We start from the raw sequence: 27,910 nt of genomic DNA, 5'->3' as shown, positions 1-27,910 counted from the left end.
AGGATGATCTGCTAGATTCTAACTATGATGCTGACCCTGTCTACTGGGCCAATCAAGATGACTAAAGTCAGTGACTTTGTCACTAAACAAGGGGTAATGTTACAGTCATGTACGCCCCTATTCATTTTCTCTTCACTCTACTTGTATTATGTCACATGCTGCATATCACCACTGCTAGACTTATCTCCACCTCGTCTTATCTCTGACTCATGTTGTATTACACCATGATTGCTATCGCCATTGCTAGGTGGTCTATTCTTACTATCTCTGACTCATCTCTTATCCCACACCTACCCTAAAGTACCCAGTTCACTATATATAGTCTACTTGGTATGCTGTAGTTCTACACTTAAATCTTACTAGGTTTTACCTGGAACCTCCTTCGCTTAAGACCCCCAATCTTAAGTTGTCTGAGCATCAATATTCAAGTCAAGGACACTCTCCTTGCCTTGTCTTACAACCCTTACATTTGTAAGGTCTTGAACCAACTCTAGCTGTCACTCTTATCAAGCTGCTATTGTTGCAACTATCCTAGTCCATAACAGTTCATAACAGCCACAGTGGAACAAACCAAAGATGGGGGCAATCGAGAAACCTGTGTCAAGGCTGAGTGAGCTCAACCTGAAGTTTATGAGAGCAAGCAAGAAGATGATGGGGAAGAAAAGGATTAATCTCACAAGCATTGTGGATAAACACAACTTGGCTAGATAGTTGTTGGGATACCTGGCCAATACATATATGTCTACTAGTCCTGCCTAGCTGCTACACTTGCAAGCAAGAACATTCAACCCAAGGGATCTGCTGTCTAGTCAAGTTCAATAGTCAGTACTACACAAGGGGTCAAAAGTCCAAAGGTATGGGACAAAGTCCAATGCATGGGAAATTGGGTCCACAGGTGCAGAGATGCAGAGATAGTGGGAGAGTGAGGGAAAGGAAGGGAATGCATCAGGACTAGCTTGGAGATGCTAGGGAATGTCAGATGAATGAGTGACGCTCGTGTCAGGTCAAGGAGAGTGGTGTGAAGAAGAAATAGGTACTAGGCTGTTAGCAACTAGCACTACTTATCCTAAGAGGCACAAGTCAGTAGATTGGCCCAAGAGGACTGCTATTGAAGCACTTCCTTCAAATATATGCAAGGAAAGCAAGTGAGCGAAGGAGTTAAAATCTATAGCAGCCTAGGAAACTAGAGTGTTGGATGTATGTATACCTTCAAATTCCTATGTCAAAGAATCAACTGTGAGTGCAGGCAAAAATCGACCAGTGTTAGTATTGCAAGCACGAGATGAATACTAGGGGATACATGCAAGTGCAGTGAATGCCAGATACTGGTGCAGTAGATATAACACACACGAAATCAACCACACTCAATAGAGCAGCTGGATGCAAGAGAGATAGCATGAGATAAGGACCACACTACGTTACTGGTCACAGGTCAGGTGTTCAAGAGCCTAAGTATAAGGTCCTAGTGGTATGGAACTTCAGAGCAGTCGAATTGCACAAGATTGTTTAGTATGAGCAAACAGAATGGATTGCACAAGGTCTACAAAATAACACAAGAATGGCTCTCCTATAGAGCTGAGTCTGGGGGGAAGGGAACTACTCAATCATATGTACTGCAGTCATTTTATTATAGCACATGAAGGTCCAGAATGCATAGGTGAGAATTGTAGCATAGTAAGCAAGCATGCAATGAGTCTATAGGTAATAAGACATCATGTGCTGCAGGACATGAGTAACGTGTAATAAGACCTGCAGCTTGTTTAGCAATGATATTTGGGAAAAATAACACACCAGCAGAGATAGGTGGACATGGATAGGACATGGGAGGACAGATTCCTAGGACTAGACCAAAGCTAAATGGGAGTGTAGGTTGCAGGAGGAGTGTGCACCCATTGTCAAGGAGCATACTAAAAGCAGATGAGTCAATATATATGGATTTAATGATCAGTGCTTTATCTCCTTTCCTGGGAGTGAGAAGAACCATGCCAGTGATCATATGCTGTTACAGTCACATATGCTCCTATTCATTTTCCTTATCATACTTGTATTACGTCATGACCTGCATGATGCCATTGCTAGACTTATCTTCTATATTTGTATTACATCACAATCGCCACAGCTGTTGCTAGATGACTCGTTCCTTATCTTTGACTCATTTCTTATCTCTGACTCATTGTTGACTCATGCCTGCCCTGAATCACCTATGTCTTATATATAGTCAACAATGTACTTAGTAGTTCCTACTTTAATCTTACTAGGTTTTCACCTCAATATTCCTTCGCTTAAGACCTCCAATCTTAAGTTGTCTGAACCGATATTCAAAGCAGAGACACTCTCTTTGTTTTATCTTATGAACCTTGCATTTGCAAAGTTCCAATTATAACTTCAGCTGTTGCTCTTATTGAGCTGCTGTTGTTACAACCATCCTAGTTTGTAACATACGTGCCTAGTGCTGGTATGATCGTCACAGTGGGTAAACAGGTATATTGGCAAGGGTAACTCTAAGGACAGGCATGGGGTGACCTAGTATTAGGGATTTCTCTCTCCTACTAAGTGGTGATTGTAATTCTGGTTGCCAAACCCTATATAACTAACTACATGAAAATCTGGAGTCCATAGGCAAAAGCAGTAGCAGAAACACAGGTCTGATAATATGTAGGTAAAAGGCCATGAGGTACTGCAGCTAGTGGGAATCCATGTAATAACACTGTCTACTCAATCAGTAATGGGAATCAACTGACTATGCACCAGTGGGGTTAAGCAGGACTGGACTGGACATGATAGGGCAAGTGTGCAGGATCTCCAAGTGGGTCCAATGCATTGGAGATGTGGAGATGGTGGGAAAGCATTGGAGATGGGTAGGAGATGTGCAGACTGAGTGGGGATTGCAGAATGGGGTCCTAGCAGCCCAGCCTGAACATGATTGTTACAGTGTGTTTAATCTAATCATTGCCTTTTGGATTATCAATTTATGGCATTGCATGATGTGACATCTAAATCAAGGTGGGCAAAGGACTAGTAAAGTCAAAAATAATGTTGTTTTCAATGATCTTGCTACAACACACTAACATTGTCATTGATAGCTCTCAAAAATTTATTGTAGTATTTACATGTGCATTGGAATATTACTGTCTACTGTATCATTTTGACCTTATGTTTGTGGGAAAATCTCCACAACCTTATGTAATCATTTGTAGCATGTTCATTGACCATTGTGACATGTGACAAACCTAATTTAGGTTTGTCAATTGTGTCAAATGTCTGCTCTGGTGGCAATGCCTCTGTGACATGGATAATCTTGGATTCACACTACTTCTGTGTTGGCTTGAAGACTGCTCTTTTGACAGCCAATAGTTAGCCACATTCCAGTTTGTTTCTAGGTAAGTGTCCCACAGTTTGTGTCTTAGATGTCACCCATCATGTTTCCTCACAGCAACCCTGCTTCAGATCTGCCCACAAGTCTACAGGTCATTGATATTTCTACAAGCATCATTTCAGAGGAACAGAAAGATCAGCTCCTCAAACCACCCCCTTGCTTTGCCTGTTTCATTCCACTCCCAAGCCTGCCTGTCCAAGCTCTTGTTGACTCTACAACTCTTCCTGATTTTGATCCTGTGCTTGGTGAACTTGATATCTGCAAGTTTTTCTCCTCTGTTGAATGCAACACCTCCAATTTCACTAGCAGCTTCTTCCAACACTCCATCCCACCTCTCCATCTATCATCTCAACTTCTGGATGCATTCAAACAGGGGAGGTTGCCATTTCTACTGACCCTGATACTACATTTGGGAGGGGAAAGCATAGACATGTTGCAAACAAGCAATATGATGCATTTGAGGAGCACTAACATGTAGCATAGCTTAATATCATATTTTTCTTGAAAATTGCTCAATACAAAGTGTCACACTTTTATGTTCATCGGCTGAATTTCCCTGTGACTGTCACAAAAAATAGGTTTGGTTCATCAAGCTTGCAATGGTGTGATGAACCTAAGGTTGAAATGATACAGTACTACAATTTTCGAAAAAATGAGTTATTATGAAGTGGGATGCATTTCAAAATGTGGTGGGCAAAGGACCAGTCCTATACTGTAAGATTCAAGCCCCACAGTTCCACGGTCAAAGCATTGTGCAAAGCTGCTAAGTGTCATGCCTCCCCAACAAATTGTGGCCATTTCCCACATGTGCATTCTGCTTCTTGTACCTGATGTTACTCTCAGCTGGTGTGAATAACACTTATTTGTGGGATGTGCCGACTTCTTGTCTTGTTGAAATGATCACCAATATTCAGGCGCCCAATTCAGATGGGATACTAGGGTCTATCACCTACGTTGAAGTCAATGACCAATACACTTTCTTCTGTGGGTCCAATCAACTATGCATTTTTGCAAGATGCAGTGGTGCCTTGGTCTATCACTTGTGCATGAAAGATTTGCAGCGCATCAGCTGGGATGTGCTTCCAGATCACAGCGTTGACCCATGCCCTTCATCATTCTTCCAGCCCCAACAACTTCATGAAGCATATCACATCTCTTCCACATCTTGGAGCAACTTTGTTGCGGGCCAGTTCTACCCATTAATCTACATCATCTACTCACTATGTGAGCAGCCCATGTATCTTCCTCTGGCAAGGACCTTGCAGTCCTCACCGCATCAGGGATCTTCATTTGGATCCTGGGCTTTGAGTGACTCTCCCATCGTGAGGTCATGCTGGACGACATAGCAACCCTGCTCAATTTCAACACCTCTTGAGACAATGTCCAAAGACATCCCATTCATCTAGCCCTCAGAGAATCAAATGAAAAAGCTGTGATCACAACCGTGAGTCTCCCCTTCCACACATGGGTTTCTCAGCACTAAAGCTATGACAGCGCAAGGGTCTGTTTATTGTATCCTACCCTGAAATCAGCAAGTCAGCTGTGGAGGTGCCTCCTTACCCTGGCCTATCCAGTGTGTCAAGTAGCGAAATACAATCACAGCCAATACCTATCATTCATCTCATGTCTGCAGATGACAGACACTAGGATATTTTTCAACTGGTACCCATCTTCAGAGCAAAACAAGGCCCTCTCAGTGTGCACTGGCACATGATGGTGATCCCACCTCTGCCTCAGCACAGGGATATTCAGGTGCCTATTCAGCTTGTGCCGTTGCCTCAACCTCAACCTCAGCATGTGAATCAAGATGAGGCACCTGTTCAGGCTGTGCTGACTTTTGGCGAGGAGGGGCAGGGTGGTTATCTTCCTGGGCTTGAACCTATTGAATCTAGTGATGATGAGGTTGGGGAAGATGCAGTTCCTGATCCTCCTTCCCCTATTAACGTCAAGGAAGTTGGTCCTCCTCCACTGGCTGAAATGCATGAAGAGGACGAGGAGGGTGAAGATCGACAGAGGGAATATTGTGGTAGAGGAAGATAGAGATAATTCTGAGATAGAGGACATGGAGGATGAGATGGATGATGATTTTCAGTTTGGTGGTGATGGTAAGTGCTTGTTGTGTCAATGCAAGTTCTTGGTCTGACACTTTGCTCTTTTGATGCAGGTATTATGCAGGTTATTGTGAATGATTGGTTCCTTCCTATTAACTCAAGTACAGTGCATTACATATATCTCTGATGTGTTGCTTTGTTGAAATTTGCTTGTGAATGTGTTTTACAGCTGTGTGCATATATAATGGCACTGGCATGTTATGGGAAAATCATAATTAAGGGTTTGGGACTTTGAAAATTTTCACATGTTTTGAGACTTAGAGCAAAATTCAAACAATTGCACCACATTAGACAACAATACTATCAGTTACTATCATTCCATTACAGTCCACTATTCCATGAGTCACACTTAAGTCACGAATAGTAACAGACAGTCACACTGGCCAAATTTACAGTCCACTCGACAGATGTTATTCATGATTTGTGAACTTTAACAGCAGTTAATTAGGATACTACTAGCAAGTCTGTGAGCTATAGTATGTACGGAGAATTATATAGAACTAGTAAATGCAAATAATTAATGCTGTGTAAAATATTGCTGAGGGAATGTGTGTGAATGTAGGTAGTGATACATAGGTGTGTTGTGAAATTCATGACTCAGATGTGGGGGTTGAGCAAAAAAATATGGTGGATGTGGTGTGGGAATGATGAAACCAGTATGAGAAGGCAGATGTATGAAATGTGGTGGCAAGTGTCCAGGCTAGGAGGAACTGGAGGTTGCAGGAAGTTCTGGTGGTTGGCTCAAAGTTGAAGCTGCTGACACCAATGCTTGCCAGGGATCCTTCCACTAATCTCGTTGACCCGAGCATGTAAATCATGAGGGTGCACAGGACACGCAGCACCAGATTCATGAGCCAGCCAGTCCTTGACAGCTTCCTCTTCAGACTGCTGGAGGAGCTGCCATGACTGGGAAAAATCCTTGCAAGACATATGACCCTTGCTCCAGTCTTTAAGAGTCTGCTGCATGACCTGTACAATGAAATTAGCACCACAGGAACTCGAAAGATAAATAATCATACTTTGTTTACCCTTGCAGCTACTGTTTAATTCTTGTAGGTGCCATTTGTAACACCCTCGAGTGCAGCCTGGATCCTGAACTCATACTCAGGGACAGTAGATGCTGCCAGCTTGCCTCAGTGGCAACTTATGGCATAGTGATTGAGCCCAGCTCAGTGCAGTGCTCATGGGTGATGGATTGCAGCTGCATTGAAACACACTGTTAATTTCAATGTCCAATGTCGGCAGCTTCGGCAGGTGACACCAATCTGTGATTTTTGCTGCTGTCACACTGAAAACACAATCTCCATCATTTCTTAACAGATTTGATTTTTTTCACTTGGAACATACTATGATAGTATGTAGAATATACTTAGTGAAGTAGCTAAGCAATTGCTTTAACATTGAGTGCTGTAGACAAAATTCATGGAATGGTGGACTGTAACAGAATGATAGTAACCAATAGTACACCTAGTATGGTCAACCAAAAGATCTCATCCAACATCAAACTCACTGCCATTCACCTGTATGAGCAAGATATCCTTAGTCTTCATGAAATCCTTGATTGCGTTGGCTTCTCGAGACGCACATTCTTCTGCATCCAAAAGCTCTATCAGCACACCAGTGATGTAGTCAAACCATGGAGTGAATTCACAGGTCGTCCGAGGAAGCTGAATCTTGAGGATGTTCAGTACCTCATGGAACTGGTCCACCACTGGCCAGATTGGTTTCTTGACGAGATCACTCGACTCATGTTATGCAACCGCTTCATTGCACTCCACTACACCACCATCCACCGTGAGCTCCATTGTGTGGGTGTTTCCCTCAAAAAGCTCCATAAAATCGCCAAAGAACAAAATGAAGATCTCCGTGCTGACTACATGTGACAGATGGCCTGATACATGCCCAATGAACTTTGCTTCATTGACAAGACTTCAGTAGATGAACGTACCTCATTCTGGAGATATGGCCGGACAAAGAAGTGCAAACATGCCAGCATGAGAGGCGTTTTTGTGCAAGGAAGGCGGCTGACAGCTGTTGCAGCTATGTCTGTTGATGAAGTCATTGCTGGCCACGTCATAGAAGGTTCATTACATTGGAAGGGTTACTTACACTTTCTAGAACATTCAGTTGTGAGCTCCAACATTCATGCTAAGGTGGTTATACTCATTGTCTCAATCTAGTTTCCTCAGTGCGGCGAGGCTTGAGGACAGTTCCATGACATCTGTATCAGTGTTGTCTACAAATTCAGTGCTCTTGAATGCCTTGGCCATTGTATGATTTATGAGGAACATGGTATAGCACAGTACAGATATAAAATCAATTATTGGGACATGACGCAGCATTATGTAACACAGAATGGTAAAAAAAAACCAAGTCCCAAATCTCAATCGTGATTTTCCCACAACACGCCAGTGCCATTAGTTTCGCGAACTGCTGTAACAGAATGTAAGATATATCACAGTACATTTGATTTCGTGAACGACATCATCTGTCATGGTATGATGAGCCATAATTTTACCTTGCTGCAACTGATCTAGCCAATGCAATTGAGGATAAAGGGTATGAACCGAACATTTGAACCAAGTATTGTCGTAGTTTTTCATCTGAGGGTAGCAAAAGAGAATGATCATATTTCTAACTAACCTGTGCTGGTGGTGGGACAGGTACTTAGGTTTGATTGGAAGGATAAAAAAAGAACATGCTGTACAACACACAGCCACGAAGAATGGGAGATATACAAGAGTTACGGGTAGGCGGGCCCATCAATCAGGATATCGTTCCTCTCCCTTGCTAGTATTCTGGTGACGTGAATACCCTATCCTGCGCTGATGAACTGACGATTGGTCTAACCAGGGAAGGTGCAGCGGCTCTCGAGACTTGGCAACGTCAGTCCTAGAGCATACAAGGACGTCGGACTCACCGAATAATCGACATACTTGCCAACGTGTCTGCGGATACAACCGTCATGGCTTCTAGCTCGAAACGGCCCAGTGTGGCAGCAAACAAATCGGTTCTGACACCGGTGATGACCTTGGAGGGACATAAACCATACATTATAACCTCGCCCGATGGTGATCGTTACGAGTTCAAAGACATTTCATGCATTTCCTATTTTCCCGATGGAAAGCAAATGATCAGCGGATCGCGCGATAAGACCATTCGGCGATGGGACCTGCGGGAGGGTAAGGAGATCAAGGATGTTCGGGAGGTTTGCAAGAAACGTGTAGATGTTGTGGGGATATCAAGGGATGGTCGATGGGTTGTCACGGCACAAGGTCGAGTGCCCAAAGTCTGTGAGGTTGAGACGGGGATCGTGAGAATATTTCAGGATACCCCTTGGATCAGGTGCATTGATATCTCCGCGGACAGTACGCTGCTAGCGGGTGGGTCATCCGATAGGACAGCGCGGATATGGAGCTTGGACACAGGCAAACTCGTGGCCGGTCCATTCAAATGTGGTGATGATGTGGGCGCACTTCGAATCTCGCAAGACTCAAGGAAACTGGCGGTGATGTCATATTGGGGGAACCGTCTTCAGGTGTGGGATGTCCAAGCACAGAAATTGGATGTCACTAGAGAAAAATCTGGAGCTTATGATGCTTATTGGCTAACTCCGCCGGTATTTTGGACAACCAAAAACAAATCCATCATAGCTGCACCCAACTTCATGGATGACTCCACCATCGAGGGGCCCAACACAATCTATGAGTTTGACGCGTCGACGCTCGAGACTATCGGAGATCCCTTCAAAGAGCACATCGACGTTGTCAGTGATCTAGCACTTTCATCCGATTGTGTCCTTCTTACCAGTGCTTCCTACGACAATACCATCAAGCTCTGGTCCTTCGAGTCCCGTCAGCTCCTCGCCTCATTCGACGTCCAAGCTCCTTATTCCCTTGCACTCTCACCCGACTCATGCCAACTGGCTTACACGACACGTGATGAGCCTAATATCTACATATGCGAGATTCCAGTCAACATCCTCGCTAGCATCGGACTTGCAAAAAAGGTATGTATTCACCCGTTCATCGACATCATTCAGGCGCTAGAATCTCTTGCAGACAGGCGGTCCTGAATCCTCACACCTCGCTAAACTGCTCAACGTATGTGATCCCGCTCTTTTACTCATCCACACCACTCCATTCTCTATCACAGTCTGACGCAACACGCCATACTGTGCGTCGTAAACCACCAATATCGGTCATACCTCCTGCTCCCCGCCTGCTAACAGATACAATTGACCACCCACAACCCGTTTTTCTCGGCTTTCTACGCAAACTTCTCTCTTCTTCTCGTACGGATCCAGTTCGTCCCACCTGCACCAACGAGTCTCGTAATCCCTTGGACGTATGTCTCTTCCGTCTGTTGTCTTCACAGTCAGCTCAATGATCCCCTTGCAGTTTCCTGCTACTGCGCCTTTGCCTCGTCCACTCATAAATCCCCACGAGAACGTGAGTGGAGACTGCCATCATCACACATTCGGCTGACATTTTGTTAGTTTCGACCACCGACCACCCAATCCTCTGCCCCTGCTTCTACATCTTTCAAATCCCGCCTACACAGTCTGTCAACCTGGTGGCCCCTTCAGACAGATCATGCATCGCGAGCTATCAGCGACGTTCCACTTGCGCAGGGTAAAGAGGTACGTGCAGCCTATTTTTCCCACTTTCCAGTACTCACACGTTCATCTACAGCGGAACGCTGCAGCAGATGCTCCACGCAAAGACGATCAGTGCATACCTGATGAAGATCTTGTTTCTCCTCCTCCTTCGCCTAATCCAGATTCTCGACAACCAACCACAACAAGGCAGGTCAAAACCAATACCGGAAAGCATGGAAACAACCATTTGTGTTTCTGCTTTTAAATTGACTTTTTGAACGGTACTATGACGAGTCCATTGTGAACACCTTGCTAATTGGAATTTACTTGTGTGTATAGTGTATTTTACGGAACGCAAGACATATCACAGTGCATTTCTGTTTGTGGCTTAGTTTGCAAATGCTGATCACTCCTTAGAATGCAAACGACTCAGACACTTCCTCTGTACTCAGCGCTAACATATCCGTGTTAGTACCTTTTGGTTGGTAACTTACTACAGGTACAAAAGGCTGGCTGGCGCTTCAATGCAGATATTTTTCCGACGACCTGGAAAGGAACGCGGACATGCAGCTTGAGACAGGGCAGTAGGCCGCGCCCATGCTCAGGTGAATTGTGATCGCGCTTTGCTGGTATTCTCAGGGTAACTCGAGCACACACCATTTGAGCATTCTACACTGACGGACTGATGTTATTGCAATTGGCTTACCTTGCAAGCAAATCACATCGTCTCTCGAATGAGTTTGACTTGAATTACACTCAACGTTCACTCACTCGAACACATCCGAGTCCATGTCCACATCCGCATAACTATTTGACACCGGGATCTTTTCAACTGGTACCTGTCGTCAAAGCAAAGCAGGGCCACTCACCCTGCCCGGTGCATGATAGTGATTCCGCCTTCGCCTCAGCACGAGCATCTTCAGGTGCCTATTCTGATTATGCCGTCGTCTCAATCTCACCCTCGGCATGTGAATAAAGATCAGCCACCTAATCAAGTTGTGCCGACTTTTAGCTAGGAGGGGCAAAGTGATTATCTTCCTAGGCTTAAACTTATCGATGAGATGGGGGAAGACGCGGCTCCTGATCCGCCTTCTCCTATTAATACTAAGGAAGCTGGTCCGCCCCCATTGGTCGAAGCGCACGAAGAGGGGGACGAGGACGAGGATAAGGATGAGGGGGACGAGATTGACGGAGGGAATCTCGTAGTGGACGAAGATGTAGATGATTCTGAGATGGAGGACGTAGAGGATGAGGGGGATGACGATTTTCAGTTCGGTGGTGATGATAAGCGCTTTTCGATGCGATGTGATATTTTGTTCTTTTGATGCAGGTATTATGCAGGTTATCGTGAATGATTGGTTCCTTCCTATTAACTCGAGTACGATGCATTACATACATATTTGAACTTATCTATCAATGTGTTTTCACAGGATGTAAGGTAGTACATATAATTTAGTGAATGATATCATCTGTGATGGATTTGATGAAGCCATGATCTACCCTCGAGGTGCTCAACCTGCAATTAACCAGGAATGCGCGAATTGAGGCGATTCGAATCAAGTGTCTGAAGATGGCAACAAGATAGAATGATCAGATTTCTACCGCACTATGAATATTAATGACATGATCTAGTAAGCATGTTGCTGTGGAGGGACAGGTAAGGATGGATAAAAAAAAGAACATGCTGTATAACACAGCCATGAAGAATGGGCGACATAAAAGAGGCTACGGTAGTAGGTGTGGCCATCAATCAGGATATCATTCCTCTCCTTGCTAGCATTCTGGTGACGTGAATACCCTACCTGAGGATCCTGCGCTGATGAACTGACGATTGGCCTAAGCAGGGAAAGTGCAGCGGCTCTCGAGACTTGGTAACGACAGTCCTAGAGCATACAAGGACGGCGGACTCACCGAACATATCCATATAATCGACATACTTGCCAACGTGTCTGGCAGATACAACTACCATGGCTTCTAGCTCTAAACGGCCCGGTGTGGCAGCAAACAAATCGGTTCTGACGCCGGTGATGACTCTGGAGGGACATGAACCATACATTTACACCTTGCCGAATGGTGATCGTCACGAGTTCAGAAGTGTTTCATGCATTGCCTATTTTCCCGACGGCAAGCAAATGATCAGCGGATCATACGATAAGACCATTTGGCGATGGGACCTGCGGGAGGGTGAGGAGATCAAGGAGACTCGGGAGGTTTGCGAGGAATACATATCTGCAGTGGGGGTATCAAGGGATGGTCGATGGGTTGTCACTGCAGTTGGTGAGGTGCTCAAAGTCTGTGAGGTTGAGACGGGGATCGTGAGAATATTTCAGGATGACCTTTGGATCAGGCGCATTGATATCTCCGCGGACAGCACGCTGCTAGCGGGTGGGTCATCCGATGGGACAGCGTGGATATGGTGCTTGGACACAGGCAAACTCGTGGCTGGTCCATTCAAATTTGATTTTGTGAACGTACTTCGATTCTCGGAAGACTCGAGGAAACTGGCAGTGATGTCAAATTGGGGCGAGTGCCTTCAGGTGTGGGATGTCCAAGCACAGAAATTGGATGTCACTAGAGAAAAATCTGGAGCTCCTGTATATCATTGGTCAATTCTGCCATTATTTTGGACAACGAAAGACAAATCCATCATAGCCGCACCCTGCTTCACGGATGACTCCACCATCGAGGGACCCAAGACAATCTATGAGTTCGACGCGTCCACGCTCGAGACTGTCAGAGATCCCTTCGAAGGGCACACCGGCAGCATCTGTGGTCTAACACTCTCCTCCGATTGTGTTCTTCTCGCCAGTGCTTCCTACGACAATACCATCAAGCTCTGGTCCTTCGAGTCCCGTCAGCTCCTCGCCTCATTCGACGTCCAAGATCCTTATTTCCTTACACTCTCACCCGACTCATGCCAACTGGCTTACACGACATTTAACGAGCCAAAGATCTACGTATGCGACATTCCAGTCAACATCCTCGCTAGCATCGGACTTGCAAAAAAGGTATGTATTCACCCATTCATCGACATCATTCAGGCGCTAGAATCTCTTGCAGACAAGCGGTCCTGAATCCTCACACCTCGCTAAGCTACTCAACGTACGTGATCCCGCTCTTTTATTCATCCACACCACTCCATTCTCTATCACAGTCTGACGCAACACGCCATACTGTGCGTCGTAAACCACCAATATCGGTCATATCTTCCGCCCCCGGCCCGCTGACAGATACAATTGACCCCCCGCGATCCGTTTTCCTCGGCTTTCTACACAAACTCCTCCCTTCTTCTCGTATGGACACAGTTCGTCCCATTCGCACCAATGAACCTTGTAATCTCCTGGACGTATGTTTGTCCTACCTGTTTTCTTCACAGTTGACTTGCAGTCCCCTTGTAGTTCTCTGCTACAGCGCCCTTACCTCGTCCACTTGTAAATCCCCACGAGAATGTGAGTTGGGACTGCCATTATCACACATTCGGCTGACCTTTTTTAGTTTCAGCCACCGACTACCCAGTCCTCTGCCCTTGCTTCCACACCCTTCAAATCCCGCCTACACCGTCTGTCAACCTGGTGGCCCCTTCAGACAGATCATGCATCGCCAGCTATGGTCGACGTTCCACTTGCGCAGGGTAAAGAGGTACATGCAGCCCATTTTCCCCACTTTCCAGTACTCACACATTAATTTACAGCGGAACGCTGCAGCAGATGCTCCACAGAAAGACGATCAATGGATACCTGATGAAGATCATGTTTCTCCTCCTCCTTCGCCCAACCCAGATTCGCGACAGCTGACCACACCAAGGCAGGTCAAGACCAATACCGGAGAGCACGGAAGCAGCCGGTTGTGTTTCTGCTTTTAAATTGACTTTTCGAACGGTACTGTGACGAGTCCATTGTAGACACCTTGCTCATTAAAAACAGCTTGTATGTATAGTGTATTTTACGGAACGCAAGGCATATCACAGTGCATTTCTGTTTGTGGCTTAGTTTGCAAATGCTGATCACTCCTTGGAGTGCGAACGACTCGGACACTCCCTGTTGAATTTCGAAGTGCTCAACGCTAATATATCCGCACCAGTACTTTTTGGTCGGTAACTTACTACAGGTACAAAGGCTGACTGGTGCTTCATTGATACAGGAACTTCTCCGACGAGCTGGAAAGGGACGTGAACATGCTGTGCAATGCAGTCTTGAGGAAGGGCATCAAAAGCCAAGGTGGTAGGACGCGCCCATGCTCAGGTAAATCATGACCGCCCTTACGACGTCTTCACTAACACTCGAGGTAACTCAAACACCCCATTCAAGCATTCTACACTAACGTCATTGCAATTAGCTTCACCTTGCAAGCAGAGTACATTGTCTCTTGAACGAGTCCGACTTAAATCTCACTCAACGTCCATTCACTCGAACACGCCCGAGTCCATATCCACATCCAAATAACCAACTGACATACTTGTTAAACTACCAGTGCAGTATCTGGCCAATACAACCGACACGGCTTCCAGCTCAACCCAGCACGGTGCAGCAGCAAAACGCATCGATTCTGTTATCTACCACCATGCGCCCGATGGAATGGGGTGGGCCAAGACGCGTCGAGACTGAGTATGCTGACAACTTGGCAGACTTGAAAGCTAATTTGAAGTGATGGTGTGTGCTGCGCAACCATGGAACCATGACGCATTGATGACTGAGCGAGGAGGATTGAAGAGTAGCGACTCACCTCTAGGAATTAATACTTGTCATGAGATCCCTACCACTAAAGCGAGAGCGAGAGACCATCCGATTTTTTTCATGTGTGCAGGGTATATGATGGCTATATCGAATCTAGGGAGACACTCAAGACTGTCCGAGATTCCTTCAAAGGGTACACCGACGTTGTCACCGATCTAGCACTCTCATCTGATTGTGTTTTTCTCGCCAGTGCTTCCGACGACGAGACCATCAAGCTTTGGTCCTTCGAGTCCCACTTCGTTCGACGTTCGAGCTCCACATTCCCTCATACTCATCCGACTCATGCCAACTGTCAAGATACAACTATCGACGTCACTCTCGTACGTACTCTTCCTTTCCTTTTACATATGCAATCACTCTTCACTACACGCCTGATACACGTTCCCCTTTGATTCTCCGTCTCAATCATGGTATTAAAGACCTCTCCTCGTCGAATATAGTTCTCTAGTCGTTTCACTGAATCTAAAGCCTTCGTTCTCGTTCGTCGTTCCTAGTCCGAGCCTCTCTGAGTCTCAATACCAACTGGCTTACATGACCCGGGATGAGACCAATATCTATCTACGTATGCAACATTCCAGCCAGCATCCTCGTTAGCATCGGTTTTGCAAGAGGTATGTTTTCACCCATTCACCATTTGCCCGGTGCTGAAATATCTTGCAGACAAGCGGACTCCTCGTTAAGCTACTTAAAGTATGTGATCCCGCTCTTTTACTCATCTACACCACTACATGCTATTAGAGTCGGACGCAGCACGTCATTCCGTGCGCCGTAAACCAGCAATATCGGTCATGTCTCTCGTCCCCCGCCCACTAAGAGTTACAATTGATCACCCGCAACATGTTTTCCCCAGCTTTCTACGCCAACCCCCACTATACCGATTACAGATGCATCACGTTGCATTCCCAACCTCCGACTGCGTTAATCTGATTCAATCACCGTAATTGCTTACATCAAGTTGAGTTTGTAGTCTGTTCTCCACATCCGACGGAGCAAATAAAACGATCGTCAACCCAGTATATATATAATAAGTTATTTAAAAAGACATCGTACTACTGATACTATCACGTGCAGTCATTATTCATGAATCATCTAATTACACGTTGTGAGATGCCCCCTCCACAAACACCTCCTTGCCTGTCGATGGTCGGTCCTGCCTTCCATTTCTGTACACTGAGGCACCATCAGTGTGCGTAAATCGAGATATATGTATCTGCAAAGGTTGCAGAGGATAGTGCTGCAAGTTTCCTTGATTCGTCTCACTGGTCGACCCTCCACGGACAGTCGAGATATGACTGTGATGGTTTCTGCCCATTGCGATTCGAATGATTATCATGTAGAAAACAATGGAGATGATCGGTGTGAGCTGGTTGATCAAAGGTCAGTACTTTTCAATGATATATGCTATTGGTGGAATCACCAGTTCTATCATGACGAGCGGTCCAGCGTTCGAGCAGACCAGAGTGATTAATGTGCAGAGGAGTGCTATGGAGTATAAAACAGCAGCATCCATAAGCACGCGTAGTATACTCGTCGTGGTGATCTTCGTGGTGCGACTTTTAGCGACATTGCATTCGATTTCCCAGATGCGGTAGGCCAGTAACCCTGAACAAAATTAGGTTGGTATGAGGATATAACACCAGGAACAGGGAGAGGTGCGCTTACCTGAACTCAACAAATTATTGGCAATTGTCAAGCCAGCAAATGCAGAGATCCATTGGCGAGTCGCATGGCTGAAGACTCTTCTGGAGATACTGGTTGTATGGGAAAAGCTGTAGATCGAGTATCCACCGGTCACTTCGAGATGACATCAGGGCATGCGACTTGCTATATGTATTTGAAACCTAACCTGCGACACTGCACCACAGTATGCTGGGTACGATGATAACCCAGACGGTTTGCCAAACGACGTAACAACGATAAATCTTCATCCAAAGTCCCTTCTATATCAATTTCAAAGTGGTAAATATACGATTGAACTCACCACCACCCCATCGCCAAGTAAAGTTTGCAAAACAACTATTGTGTTGTTGATTACAAAGGTTTCTTGGGAGATGTCTGCGAAAAATGCATCCGGCCTGCCAGGAAACTCGTCGCGGAATTGTATCAGTCCTTCTTCAGTCCGAATAATATCTATGACCATGTGCTTGGAGGACCTCAGCATGGAACATGAGATGTAAAAGGCAAGAAACCAACCGCAGTGCTTAGCGCGAACAGCAGGACGGCAACAGCAGTGATTGGGCGATTGACGTCCCGCATGTGACGTTTGTAGGTCAGCGCCCAGATGGTGCCGATAAACATCAGGACAGAAAAGCCTAAAGAGCGCTATCTTGATGGGTATAGGACGATCGAAGTTATTGAGATACTCACCGTATAATATACTTTCCAGCACTATTGACATTATCGCGGCGCTATCCAGTGGGATGCCCTTTGCAAAAGTCATGACAAAAATGATACCCTGGCGATGTACGAGACTTGGCGATTATGAGGCATGGCAAATTTTCCAGTAACGTGTCCAGTCCCGTGGATATCATAATGCTAGCAGGACTTAGACTATTATGATAATCATTTCGAAAGTCCTAAATCAGCATCCATGAGGTCCAGGCGGATATTATATTCAGCGCTTCTGTTGTTATTGACTGCGGAATCAGTGAAGCTGTTATCTGAACGTGCTTGCTGTACAGCTTTGACCTGAAGTGTTACCACTCACATGTGCTCAGACCCAATGAAACGGTTGCTTACAGGACGAGGGCTACGTGCTTGATATTCGAGTCGGGTAGCGACTCTTCATCAAGTGAGTCGGAAGTGACCACCAGACTGGATTTGGAGAGGGTATGAAAGAAATGCGCACCGAGGACAGTGTTTGGTATTATGTAATAGCTAGTAGACTCATCTCGCCGTCGCTATCGGATCTATGTACTTGCTGATTGGAAGATTTAGAACTTCAAAGGTAAACTGGTAAAGCTTAATTGATGGACTTGTGTTTCCCACCCTTGCCGATCTACTTCGGAATGGCATTCTGATCTGACGCAACACGTCATGCCGAGCAACGTTTGCTAACAATTCACCCGTTTTCCTTGGCTTTCTATGTAAACTCTTCCCTTCTTCTCTTACAGACACAGTTCGTCCCATTTGCACCAAGGCTCGTAATCACATGGACGTATGTTTCTTTCATCTGTTTCTTCACAGCTGACTCGATGGTCCCATTGCAGTTCCCTGCTACAGCGCCCTTGTTCCGTCCACTTGTAAATCCCTACGAGAATGTGAGTGGAGATCGCCAACATCACATGAACATCACATCTGAGTATTCTGCACTAACAAACTGATACCAGTAGCTTATCCTGCAGGCAGAACATATCGTCTCTTGTCGAACGAGTTCAACTCGAATTTCGCTCGACGTCTGGTCACTTGAACATATCCATATCCATATCCATATCCACATCCACATCCACATCCACATCTACATAAACAACTAACATACTTACCGACTTGAAACTGCCAGTGTCTGGCAAATACAACCGACATGGCTTCCAGTTCGACTCAGCCCGGCGCATCGGTAAAATTCAAACACATCGATTCCGAGAATTTCTGACACCGGACATGATTATGACCTTGGAGGGTCAGTACTTCAGTCATCATTCTATCATTGCTTAGTTCTCGCGAGTTCATCCTTTTCCCTACCTATTTTCCTAATGGCAGGAAAATGACCCATGAAATGTTGTCTGGCGAGTCATTGCAGCAATCAGAAGTCACAAAGCTCGAGGAAATTTATAACCTCAGTATGATGCTTGTATCATATTCTATGTAAGTTCACGGCACAAGAACAAATGTAGAATACACCGACACAGCTTTTCGTGTCTCGTTTGTACTGCCATCACTCCTGATTTGCAATCTTTACTGATCGACTCGAGCTCCCATTTTTGTTTTGCCTCCAAGTCCTTACTGCTCCCTTTTCACAGCATGCATCTCATTTCAATCCCTTCCCTCCCTTTACTCGGTAACCTCTTTGATCTGGTAGTATCACTTTCGGCAGCAGAATGTCTCGCAAATTCTGCACTGCGAAGCTGCCGTGGCCCGTCCGCCTTCAAAGCTTCATGTTTCTTCCTGGACTTTTCTGCATGGATTTGAAACCATGCTAGAGTTTCGGGTCAAAAGGCTACAGGTTTTAGCCAAATAGTTTCGTGCATTCCCTCTTCTTACTATGCGTACAAATCAGGTACCGCTGGTCAACCAGCCCCATTGATACACGAAAACGCATAGTTGATTTGCATGTCTTGTCCCACATGCTCATTTGAACTATCACCATAATGGCATACACGACTAGACACGTTATAGAGACGATATTCCTTCTACCCCCTCATCGAATGCCGAATCACGACAACCATCCACAGGGTAGATCAGGACCAATACTGGAGAGCAAGGAAGTAGTCAGCTGTGTTTCTGCTTATAGACCGATTTTGACCGGCAGTGGGTACAGAGTAACTCTTGCTATACCAGCTACCAATGCATTCCTATCGCATCTAATCTCATTTCAATTACTTTATTTCCTACAGTAAGTTGAGTTTGTAGAGACTCTAGTTCTGTTCTCCACATCAAACGAAGCAAATGATTGATTACTGACGCGGTATACATACAAATTGTGAGTTGTTCAAGATATCGCGCTATGAATTATTGCCTGGTACTCTCAAAAATACAATTAATTTTTATACGGAATTATTATGTTCATCCGATTACACGGTGCAAGATGCCCCCTCTACAAACACCTCCTTGCCTGTCGATGGTCGGTCCTGCCTCCCATTTCTGTACACTGAGGCACCGTCAGTGTGCGTAAATCGAGATATATGTACCTGCAAAGGCTGCAGAGTATAGTGCTGCAAGTTTCCCCGATCCGTCTCACTGGTCGACCCTCCACGGACAGTCAAAATATGACCGTGATTTTTTCTACCCATTGCGATTCGAATAATCACCATGTAGAAAGTAATGGATATGATCGGTGTGAGCTGGTTGATCGAAGGTCAGTACTTTTCAATGATATATGCTATCGGTGGAATCACCACGTCTATCATAACAAGCGAGCCATCGTTTGAGCAGACCATGGCGACTAATGTGCAGAGGAGCGCCATGGAGTATAAAATAGCAGCATCCATAAGCACACGTAGTATACTCGTCGTGGTGATCTTCGTAGTGCGGCTGTTAGTGACACTGCGTTCGATTTTCCAGATGCGGTACGCCAGTAATCCTGAACAAATTTAGGTTGGTATGATGATATAACACCAGGTACAAGTTGAAGTGCGCTTACCTGAACTCAACAAATTAGTCACGATTGTCAAGACAGAAAACGCTGCGATCCATAGGCGAGTCGCTTTACTGAAGACGTGTCCGGAGATGCTAGTTGTGTGCGAGACGCTGTAGATCGAGTATCCACCGGTCACTTCGAGACAACATCAGAGCATGCGACTTGCTGTGTGTATTTGAAACCTAACCTGCGGCACTGCACCACAGTATGCTGGATAGGATGATAACCCAAACGGTTTGCCAAACGACATAACAACGATAAATCTTTATCCAAAATCTCTTCTATATCAATTTCAAAATGGTAGATATATAATTGAACTCACCACCACTCCATCGCCAAGTAGAGCCTGCAAAACGACTATTGTATTGTTGATCACAAAAGTTTCTCGGGAGATTTCTGCGGAGAATGCCTCTGTCCCGCTTGGAAAGTTGTCACGGTATTGTTCCAGTCCTTCTTCAGTCCGAATAATACCTATGACCATGTGCTTGGAGGACTTCAGCATATGACATGAGATGTAAAAAGGCAAGAAGCTAACCGCAGTGCTCAGTGCGAACAGCAGGATGGCAACAGCAGTGATTGGGCGATTGACATCCCGCATGTGACGTTTGTAGGTCAGCGCCCAGATGGTGCCAATAAACATTAGGACAGAAAAGCCTAAAGGGCGTTGTCTTCATGGGTATGGGATAGACAAATTCATTGAGATACTCACCGTATAATATGCTTTCCAGCACTATTGACATTATCGCAGCGCTATCCAGCGGGATGCCTTTTGCAAAAGTCATGGCAAAGATGATACCCTGGCGATGTACGAGGGGCTAGCAAATTTGCCGGTCCCATGTCCAGCCCCGTGTATATCATAATTCTAGCAGAACTTAAACTGTCATGATGATCATCTGGAAGATCCTAAATCAGCATTCATCAGGTGGAGACGGGTACTATTTATATCAGCGCTTCTGGTCCTCTCGTGAAATCAGTGAAGCTGTTATCTGAACATGCTTAATGCACAGCTTTGACTTGACATTTTACCACCTATACATGCTCAGATCCAACGAAACAATTGGTTACAGGGCAAGAGCTTCATGCTTGATACTTCAGTAGAGGGTAGCGACTCTTCTGAGTCATCGAAGTGACCACTGGACTCAACTTGGAGAAAGTATGAAAGAAATGCGCCCTGAGGATAGCGTTTGATATTAATAGCCGGCAGACATCTCGCCGTCACCATCGGATCTATGTACTGTCGAAACAGCTCGAAACATCATTCAGAGATTTGGAAGGTAAAGATTTGAACTTTGTCAAGTTCATTGCGGCCGAGAAGCTTGAAATTATTACATAATTACCTACCTAGATAATTAGGTGACAGTTAACTTCCAGTCGCGCTTTCAACTTCATCATATACGTCAATGAGGTCTCCCTTAGTGTAGACTGGCCCGAAGTTCAAAGATACACAATTGCAATTTGACGAGATGGCTGTCATACTCCCTGGGTCTCTCTGACTCTCTCAGCGCTAGCCTGGTCCCCCGTGAGTCTGCCTGGCTCTATAGTGCGGCTCGCGTGGTCACCCGGCATCTCAATATTAATAGTACATTCGTCACAACAGTGTCCATGTGGACAAACAAGGCGCTGCAAAGGGGTTTTCACAGCTCACCTGGTCGTTGTGTGGTACTGTATAATGCGGTATAATACTATGTAGCGACAAGGCGAGCTGACTAGTCTTCCCTAGGACCTTAGGCTAGGCAGACCATCAATGTATGCGAATGAAGATGGTCGAGACTCGTCACTTGGCGCGAATATTATGATCGATGTACTATTAATTGTATGGGAAGTAGCAGAACAAAGATGTGACATTATCCTCCGCCACTTCAACTTGTTCTGACTGCCATGATGAAACAGAAAACACAATATTGTCATTCTTCTAGATTAGCAACACACATCATGTTTCAAGACTACATCTAATGCCTTGTGCAGGAAATAGGTTCACAAGGAGCAAGTCACAGGGTGCCATCTGCCTGATGCAATGTCTTGGTTCAAGTATTTTTAAAACTAAAACTAAAACTTGCCAAATTGCCACAGCACATATGCACCGGCACAACCAGCCGCTCTCTGATTTGAGCGGCCGTTTCTACTATATAACAGTATAGGTGGAACCAGCAAAGCTACCAACACCGTCATACATCCCCCAGGCATCGGTTTCGCCATGGTTTCATTAGCAGACATCCCGATGGATATTGCTGCCGTCGTGTCATTAGCTCTGGAAGGTATTTTATACGGTATGTATCACAATGAGTTTGCCTGCCCCATAGCCAGGTGGCCGACTCGCTAGTGTTCTTCAGGATTTTCTGTCCTCATGTGTCTAGGCACCATCTGGACATTCAGCTATAAACGACACATGCAGGACATCAATCGGCCAATCGCTGTGGTTGCCACCCTACTGTTCGTGCTGAGCACTGCGGTTAGCTTCTCCTCCTGTATCCAATGACATCTACTGAAGCCTCAAAAGCATATGATCGTAGTCATTATTCATGTCGAACATGGACTGGTGAAGTATCGTGATACGTTCCCTGGCGGGCCAGTGGCGTTCTTCACAGACGTCACCCAAGATACATTTGTAATCAAGAATGCGATATATAACGTGCAAACTCTGCTTGGCGACGGGGTGGTGGTGCGCTAAATTTTCATGTACTAGCTTCAGACCCTCTTTGTCTTATAGAACCTCCCTTTTGGGCAAAAGATTTATCGATGTTACGTCGTCTGGCAATCCGCCTGGGTTATCATCCTGCCATGCATGACGTGGTGTGGTGTCGCAGGTTAGGTTGCACTCATATCTAGGAAATCGTGCGCTCTGATATTGTCTCAAAGCGTCTGGTGTTTGTTCGGTCTACTACTTTTCTCAAGCGTCAGTTGCCGAAATCGAAAATTTCTTCGCTAGCAGGATTGGTCATTGGGTCGCTACTTTCCTTGCCCCCACGCTTGCAACTAATGCGTTGAGTACTGGTGGGCATATTTCTGCGTAAACGTGATGTTGAAACCCATACCAACCTGATTTCTTCCAGGATTACTGGCGTATCGCATCTGGATGAACGAACGCAAGGTCTCTGCAATCCGCACTGCAAAGCGCAGGGTACCTATATTGCGCATACTTATAGATGCTGCTGTTTTGTACTCTGCGGTGCTTGGCTCCTCAATAATTTGTTTTTCCCTCTGGAGCCATGGAATATATGTGATGGGAGACCTGGTAATTCCGCTGTTGAAACTTGTCATCTCAAATCACTGATTGACGATCAACTAGACCGTCCCGATTGTCTCGATTACCTTCTACATGGTATTTATTCGCATCGCGACCAGTCGAAACAGTCAACATTACCTCTCGACTGTCTGTAGAAGTGTCACTGAGACAGAACGGAGAAATTTGCAGCGACATCCTATGCAGCCGTTGGTACACAGGCTGGATAATTCCAAATCCTCCTTAGGTGATATATTATATCCGTTTCCCGGTCGCTAGTTTCCACTAGGTCACCAAATAAAAAGATGGTAGTTGTCTGAGCCCTTTTGCCCGGCTTCGCAATCCTCCGTGCATGTCATCCTTCGCAATTCTGCTTTTGCCTTGGTGCGTGGATTTGGGTGAGTTCCGTCTTTCTTTCAGTCCCTTGGATCCAGTCATCTAGACACATATATCATCTTGTGGCGTGCGCATCTATGTTCATGGGAACTCTCTTCCCCCCTCTTCTCTCTCTGCTCCATCAACTCCATGGTCTTGAATGCATCAGCCTTGCAACATGATATCGACCCTGAAGGCCTGATGCATGCTGAAGATATTGGAGAATGGAATATTGTCCGATCAGTCATTGCAATGATCGGCGATCAGAAGTCGCAGAGCTCGAGGGTACTTATAATGTGATTGGTATGATTCTTTGATATTCTGCGCAAGTTTAAAGCATAAGAAAGAGATCTACACAACGGCACGAAAAGAGCCACTTTCGTCCTTTCATCACTACTCCGAGTTGCATGTTCTATGCTCGGCTTGAGCTCCAATCCAGTCTCATTCTGTTGCACCCACTTACTGCTCCCTGTTGAGAGGTGATCCGTCAGAGCACCCGACCCGGTGTCATTCCAATATCACGTCTGTCAATGTATATATCCCCCCTGTTATTGCACGTCACTTACCTAGTTACGTTTGTTTTCTCTCTCTTTACTTAAGGCAGCCAGAAGCCCTCGTTGCACCTCAGTCTCTTTACCATAGACTGAGGCTCGCGCTATCTTAGCTCTCACCCTTTAACACTCCCTTTTCACAGCATGATCGACAACCCCTTTATGGGACCTCTTTTATTACTTTCGCAACAGAATGCTCCCCTAATTCTGTGCCGTGAAGCTGTTGTGGCACACCCACCTTCACAGTTCGTCCTGGACTCTTGCTCCACGAGTCCATCAGCAACGCGTAGACAATTACGCATTGAGGATTTAATGAACATGTGAATTACTCTCATAGCATACAATTTGCACGATCATTTCTTTTTAGAGACTTGGTTATTGACTTTGGGTAGACATTATGCGTTGTATATATCGCGCTGTATTGTTTAGAATTATGATAGTGTGGTTTCTATTCGTCATGTGCTAGTGTGCTGCAGATGCGAGGGCCAAGCTTCCAATACATTGATTTAAAATGTTTTGTACGGGCAATATATGTCTGGCAGTCACAGTCAGTGGGCTTACACAAAAAAAAATTCATGGTGGTCATAGCTAGTAATCGCAAATTTTCTGCACAACCATCAGACCTTCATAACCGCACTGCAGGGTAAAGTAAATCAGCGTGTTCGTGCTTCCTGAACTCAGAGTGAGGTGACCACTGTTTGAAAGCTGTAAATAAACGGGAGGATGGCAGCACGAACAGGATTTATACCAGGTTTGATGACAATAGCGCTAGCGGTGTATATATCGCTATTTTGGGCTGTTGGCCAGGAGGGCATATCATTCTGCGAAGATTGTATACGAAATTGCAACGTGGTTCTTTGTTCTGCGCTGATCTCTCCATCCTGGGCGTGTTTACTGATTGCGATGCGAATAAACACCATGTAGAAGACAATCGAGATGATCTGAACGAGCTAGTTGATAAAGGCTCAGTATGTTCGATAATAGACAAGTCATGAACAGCATAATTACCATGTCTCCCATAACAAAAAACACAGCATACGAGTGGGCGTAGAATATTATGATAAAAGGGCAGAGCGCCGCGGAGTACAAGATAGTGGCATCCACAAGCACCCGCAATATAGGCATTTTGCGCTTCGTAACACGAACTGCAGAAACCTTGCGTTCGATCGCCCAAATGTGATATACCACTAGTCCTGGAAACATTTAGATTGGTATGGGGCCTTAACATCGTCCACACGCAGGGGTTTGCTTACCTGAACTGAACAAATAACTTGTGAGGGTGAAGGCAAAGAATGCCGTGATCCAAATCCCAAGCTCGCTAGCAAAGATAGTCTCATTGAATAGGCCTGGTAGGGAGCCACTCCTCGGTACGTAGACCCAACAAATACCAAAGGCTTCGAGACAATGTCAAAGCGCACAACTTCCCGATATTGCAAACTAACCTGCAATACCGCACCACAGCATGCAGGGTAGGATGATAACCCAGACAGATTGCCAAAGGACGTAACATCGATAAATCTTTTGCCAGAAAGGCAGGTCCTATAAGCCACGAGGGGTCTCACATTGACAGATAAAAAATAAACCCACCACTACCCCATCGCCAAGAAGAGTTTGCAAAGTGTATATCACATTCTTGGCTATGAACGTTCCTTGTAGAAAGTCTTCGAAGAATGCTTCTGGCCCGCCTGGGAACGTATCACGATATTTCACTAGTCCATCTTCTACTTCAGTGATAACTAGGACCATGTCCTTGTGAGACTTCAGTAGATGGAATCGGATGAAGGCAGCAAGCAAATAACCGCGGTACTCAGTAAGAATAACAGGGTGGCAACCGCAGCCATTGGGTGATTGACGCTCCGCGTGCGACGTTTGTAGGTGAATGTCCATATGGTACCTATGAACATAAGGACTGAAAAGCCTGAAGAATGCTTGTTTAGTGGGTATAGGACGGGAAAACTCATTGCGATACTCACCATATAAAATGCCTACCAGCGCTGATGATACGAGGAAAGCAGTATCCAGCTGGATGAAAGCCATGGCGAACTTGAAAATGATGGGGGTTGTACTACGACGGAGTGAGTAGCATTGCTAGTCATATATACTACTACTAATACATCATAAGACGCATCATCAGCTTGAAGCTCATGCGTACAGAGCTGTACAGCCTCACACAGCCTGCCATGCAACTTGGGACGTCCCCAAATGTTTGACAGACATTTCCGAAAAAAACGGCTCTCACAGTCATTACATGGCGCTAACAAAAATTAATAGAAGTCTTATTTCGTACAGGACAAGCTAACACTACGTAGAATGGCCCCAAATCCCTGACGCCTCGCTAGCCTCAGCCAACTTGCAGAATCGCGGATTTGTTGGTAAATCTGAAAGATGATATACATAACCCCACAAAGTAATACCTAAAAATAGTAGAACATTAAAACACTACATAAATATCGACATATACCGGGGAGATGATTGGAGTCAGCAAACGGATAGAAATCAGTCGTAATAAGTTACCAAGTCGGAAAGCCATCAAAACCCCAGCTGCTCCACAAAGTTCTGCCACGCTGCATCCAGCACTGGCGCCTCATGCATCCCACTCGGCGCGCCATACGGGTGTGCCGGATGAAACGTATTCAACACCTGCGGCTGTCCACTATAAATCTCCGCCCCATACACACTCGACCCGCTAAACTGCACGTCGCTCATCGCCTGGAAGAAAGACTCAGACGAGTCAAAAGATCCGCCCGCAGTGAACGGCGATTGCTCAAACTTGTCAAAGACGCGCATGTCCTGCATGATGCGTGGGTGTATATCGAACCCGACGCCCTGCCCGTCCCATGTGAATTGTCTGCTCGGCTGGGACGAGCCGCTTGATCCAGCTTCTGATGGTGAGGAATGCACAGACGGTGGCGAGGCGCTGGATCGAGGAGTCGTCTTGGATATTAGATGAGTTTTGCCCCCGCCAAGGCGATCGAGCTCAGCACGGGATAAGCTGGACTGATCATCATATAGAGGGCGATCAACAGCATCGTGGCCCTTTTTCCATACTTTTGTTATTGAGTCCTGGACACAGGATGAGGGGTCTGCATGGAATATATAGAGAGGATGCTTACGAGGAGCACAGCGGCAGGCTTTGAGGTTGGCGCTGACTTCTGGAACACATCGTAGACTACATCCAGCTCGCGCAATGAAGAAGACGCTATGTTTGATTGAGGAGCACGGTTGACGATCATGCACATGACGATCTATGATATACATCGTCACGCACTTCAAGTATCGAGTCGAATAGGGCTACTCACAGCGGCGGATAAAGCATGTGACCAGAAAAGACCCAACCGCTCAATCACTTGCGGAATCTTCCTAACTGCATGCGAGTGACTTTCTATCACTCGCCACGCAGAGCGATACATCGCCATGACCGAGGGGCCGTACTTATGCTTCAGGAGGTCATTGGGCTGGTCCTCTAAAGCTTGCGTAAAGTATCGTCGATGGATATTTAACAACGCTAAAACGCGCCGCAAATAAGTTTCATGAACTGATCAAAGTAGATGTAATGTGTGCCCACTAGTTTCCTTATTTGTGAGAAGAAAATTCATCTGGACTTGCACAAGGAAAGCGGCATTTGTGAGAGTTCCGTTTCCATCACAGTGG

At 45.7% G+C, this 27,910-nt stretch overlaps 10 protein-coding genes across 10 annotated transcripts; 5 read left to right on the top strand and 5 right to left on the bottom strand.

The window, feature by feature from the left end:
* Positions 1–4,218: 4,218 nt before the first annotated feature.
* Positions 4,219–4,763, top strand: BJ212DRAFT_857470 (uncharacterized protein). Its single transcript, XM_041344213.1, has 2 exons — positions 4,219–4,561; positions 4,609–4,763. Exons 1-2 carry the CDS (start codon positions 4,273–4,275, stop codon positions 4,686–4,688), a joined length of 369 nt encoding a protein of 122 aa, XP_041187281.1. The 5' UTR covers positions 4,219–4,272; the 3' UTR covers positions 4,689–4,763.
* A 326-nt stretch (positions 4,764–5,089) lies between these two features.
* On the top strand, positions 5,090–5,614 carry BJ212DRAFT_1486289 (uncharacterized protein; the record flags this gene model as incomplete). Its single annotated transcript, XM_041341106.1, has 3 exons — positions 5,090–5,375; positions 5,434–5,481; positions 5,541–5,614. 3 exons carry the CDS (start codon positions 5,090–5,092, stop codon positions 5,612–5,614), a joined length of 408 nt encoding a protein of 135 aa, XP_041187280.1.
* A 3,008-nt stretch (positions 5,615–8,622) lies between these two features.
* On the top strand, positions 8,623–10,591 carry BJ212DRAFT_857021 (uncharacterized protein). Its single transcript, XM_041344211.1, has 8 exons — positions 8,623–8,800; positions 8,857–9,496; positions 9,549–9,590; positions 9,643–9,834; positions 9,888–9,938; positions 9,986–10,076; positions 10,195–10,368; positions 10,427–10,591. Exons 1-7 carry the CDS (start codon positions 8,715–8,717, stop codon positions 10,350–10,352), a joined length of 1,260 nt encoding a protein of 419 aa, XP_041187279.1. The 5' UTR covers positions 8,623–8,714; the 3' UTR covers positions 10,353–10,368; positions 10,427–10,591.
* A 1,320-nt stretch (positions 10,592–11,911) lies between these two features.
* BJ212DRAFT_857035 (uncharacterized protein) lies at positions 11,912–14,165 on the top strand. The gene is made up of 8 exons (XM_041344212.1): positions 11,912–12,402; positions 12,459–13,095; positions 13,148–13,189; positions 13,242–13,433; positions 13,486–13,536; positions 13,583–13,726; positions 13,779–13,965; positions 14,011–14,165. Exons 1-7 carry the CDS (start codon positions 12,338–12,340, stop codon positions 13,947–13,949), a joined length of 1,302 nt encoding a protein of 433 aa, XP_041187278.1. The 5' UTR covers positions 11,912–12,337; the 3' UTR covers positions 13,950–13,965; positions 14,011–14,165.
* Positions 14,166–15,817: 1,652 nt separating this feature from the next.
* On the bottom strand, positions 15,818–17,671 carry BJ212DRAFT_1391296 (uncharacterized protein). Its single transcript, XM_041337025.1, has 8 exons — positions 17,560–17,671; positions 17,188–17,501; positions 17,014–17,132; positions 16,802–16,963; positions 16,667–16,742; positions 16,483–16,614; positions 16,238–16,422; positions 15,818–16,183 (listed from the first exon to the last, which is right to left on the bottom strand). Exons 2-8 carry the CDS (start codon positions 17,258–17,260, stop codon positions 15,914–15,916), a joined length of 1,017 nt encoding a protein of 338 aa, XP_041187277.1. The 5' UTR covers positions 17,261–17,501; positions 17,560–17,671; the 3' UTR covers positions 15,818–15,913.
* Positions 17,672–17,902: 231 nt separating this feature from the next.
* Positions 17,903–18,271, bottom strand: BJ212DRAFT_1303987 (uncharacterized protein; the record flags this gene model as incomplete). The annotated part of the gene is made up of 2 exons (XM_041333529.1): positions 17,903–18,070; positions 18,137–18,271. The coding sequence occupies 2 exons, from the start codon at positions 18,269–18,271 to the stop codon at positions 17,903–17,905; spliced, it is 303 nt and encodes a 100-aa protein (XP_041187276.1).
* Positions 18,272–19,547: 1,276 nt separating this feature from the next.
* On the bottom strand, positions 19,548–20,895 carry BJ212DRAFT_1580734 (uncharacterized protein; the record flags this gene model as incomplete). The annotated part of the gene is made up of 7 exons (XM_041342286.1): positions 19,548–19,817; positions 19,872–20,056; positions 20,117–20,248; positions 20,301–20,394; positions 20,436–20,597; positions 20,649–20,767; positions 20,823–20,895. The coding sequence occupies 7 exons, from the start codon at positions 20,893–20,895 to the stop codon at positions 19,548–19,550; spliced, it is 1,035 nt and encodes a 344-aa protein (XP_041187275.1).
* A 1,412-nt stretch (positions 20,896–22,307) lies between these two features.
* On the top strand, positions 22,308–23,612 carry BJ212DRAFT_1283461 (uncharacterized protein; the record flags this gene model as incomplete). The annotated part of the gene is made up of 7 exons (XM_041331760.1): positions 22,308–22,380; positions 22,444–22,562; positions 22,611–22,772; positions 22,842–22,917; positions 22,970–23,104; positions 23,164–23,345; positions 23,400–23,612. 7 exons carry the CDS (start codon positions 22,308–22,310, stop codon positions 23,610–23,612), a joined length of 960 nt encoding a protein of 319 aa, XP_041187274.1.
* Positions 23,613–24,629: 1,017 nt separating this feature from the next.
* On the bottom strand, positions 24,630–26,470 carry BJ212DRAFT_1391287 (uncharacterized protein). The gene is made up of 8 exons (XM_041337024.1): positions 26,233–26,470; positions 26,059–26,177; positions 25,847–26,008; positions 25,702–25,777; positions 25,513–25,653; positions 25,268–25,452; positions 25,008–25,209; positions 24,630–24,953 (listed from the first exon to the last, which is right to left on the bottom strand). Exons 1-8 carry the CDS (start codon positions 26,294–26,296, stop codon positions 24,937–24,939), a joined length of 966 nt encoding a protein of 321 aa, XP_041187273.1. The 5' UTR covers positions 26,297–26,470; the 3' UTR covers positions 24,630–24,936.
* Positions 26,471–26,788: 318 nt separating this feature from the next.
* On the bottom strand, positions 26,789–27,764 carry BJ212DRAFT_1303983 (uncharacterized protein; the record flags this gene model as incomplete). Its single annotated transcript, XM_041333528.1, has 3 exons — positions 26,789–27,322; positions 27,373–27,504; positions 27,559–27,764. Coding segments are annotated over 3 exons (872 nt in total), but the record flags the coding sequence as incomplete, so codon positions are not given.
* Between the last annotated feature and the right edge of the window lie 146 nt (positions 27,765–27,910).

Source organism: Suillus subaureus (assembly GCF_016647635.1).
Source record: "Suillus subaureus strain MN1 chromosome Unknown BJ212scaffold_52, whole genome shotgun sequence".
Taxonomy (NCBI): Eukaryota; Fungi; Basidiomycota; class Agaricomycetes; order Boletales; family Suillaceae; genus Suillus; species Suillus subaureus.
This window is presented reverse-complemented; position numbering and strand designations above follow the sequence as displayed.